Below are 666 nucleotides of genomic sequence, written 5' to 3' on the forward strand. Positions count from 1 at the left end.
TGTGCTGCTGCTGCAGCCGACTCACCCTTGGGTTGATTTTCTGCTGCATTATCCTCTGCAGCAGGCTCTTCTGCTGCTGTTAGTGCCGCTGCAGTGTCTGCTGCGTCACCTCCTGCAGCAGCAACAGCAGCAGCAGCAGCAGCAGCGGGACCTTCGACGAGCTGCTGCTGCTGCTGCCCCGCAGAAGGTGCATCCTCATCCATATTTTCCATTTTCAAAACCCTCGACCCAAACCCTTTTCTCCAAACCCTAAAGTGGTGGCTGCCGCAGCCCCGGCTCAGTCCAGGGTTTAGACCCTCGGTAGAAAGAGTTTGAAGTCCACAGCAGCGAAATAAAGTAATTAGAAACCCTAAAACTCTCAAAAACATAAAAAAGGAATATTTATTTGCTGCTCAGCAGCTCCACCAGGAAAGGGTACTGGGGGGTTGTTTCAGGGTGATGGGGCCCCCAGGGGGCCCCCTGGGGGGCCCCTGGGGGGCCCCTGGGGAAAACGCTAGCCGGGGGGCCCCAGGTCACTGAGGTGAGCCGCTGGGGGCCCCCCAAGCGCTTTCATAGAGTTTTTGCGCATAATTGCAAGAGCAGCAGCAGCAGGGGCAGCAGCAAAAACAGCAGCAGCTGCTGCTGCGCAAGCTGCAACAGCAGCGGCGACAGCAGCAGCAGCAGCAC

The 666-nt window shown here is 57.7% G+C and overlaps 1 protein-coding gene across 1 annotated transcript in view; it reads right to left on the bottom strand.

Moving 5' to 3' along the window:
- The window catches only part of ETH_00040575 (uncharacterized protein), a gene marked incomplete at both ends in the record, with an annotated part of 1,324 nt that extends 1,112 nt beyond the window's left edge, over nt 1-212 (bottom strand). Inside the window, one exon of the mRNA XM_013376106.1 lies at nt 26-212. Within this exon, the coding sequence (XP_013231560.1) occupies nt 26-212 (187 nt within the window). The remainder of the gene's footprint in view (nt 1-25) is intronic.
- Between the last annotated feature and the right edge of the window lie 454 nt (nt 213-666).

The sequence above is a fragment of the Eimeria tenella genome, genomic scaffold (genome assembly GCF_000499545.2).
Source record: "Eimeria tenella Houghton genomic scaffold, Eth_scaff3141, whole genome shotgun sequence".
NCBI classification, from domain to species: Eukaryota; Apicomplexa; class Conoidasida; order Eucoccidiorida; family Eimeriidae; genus Eimeria; species Eimeria tenella.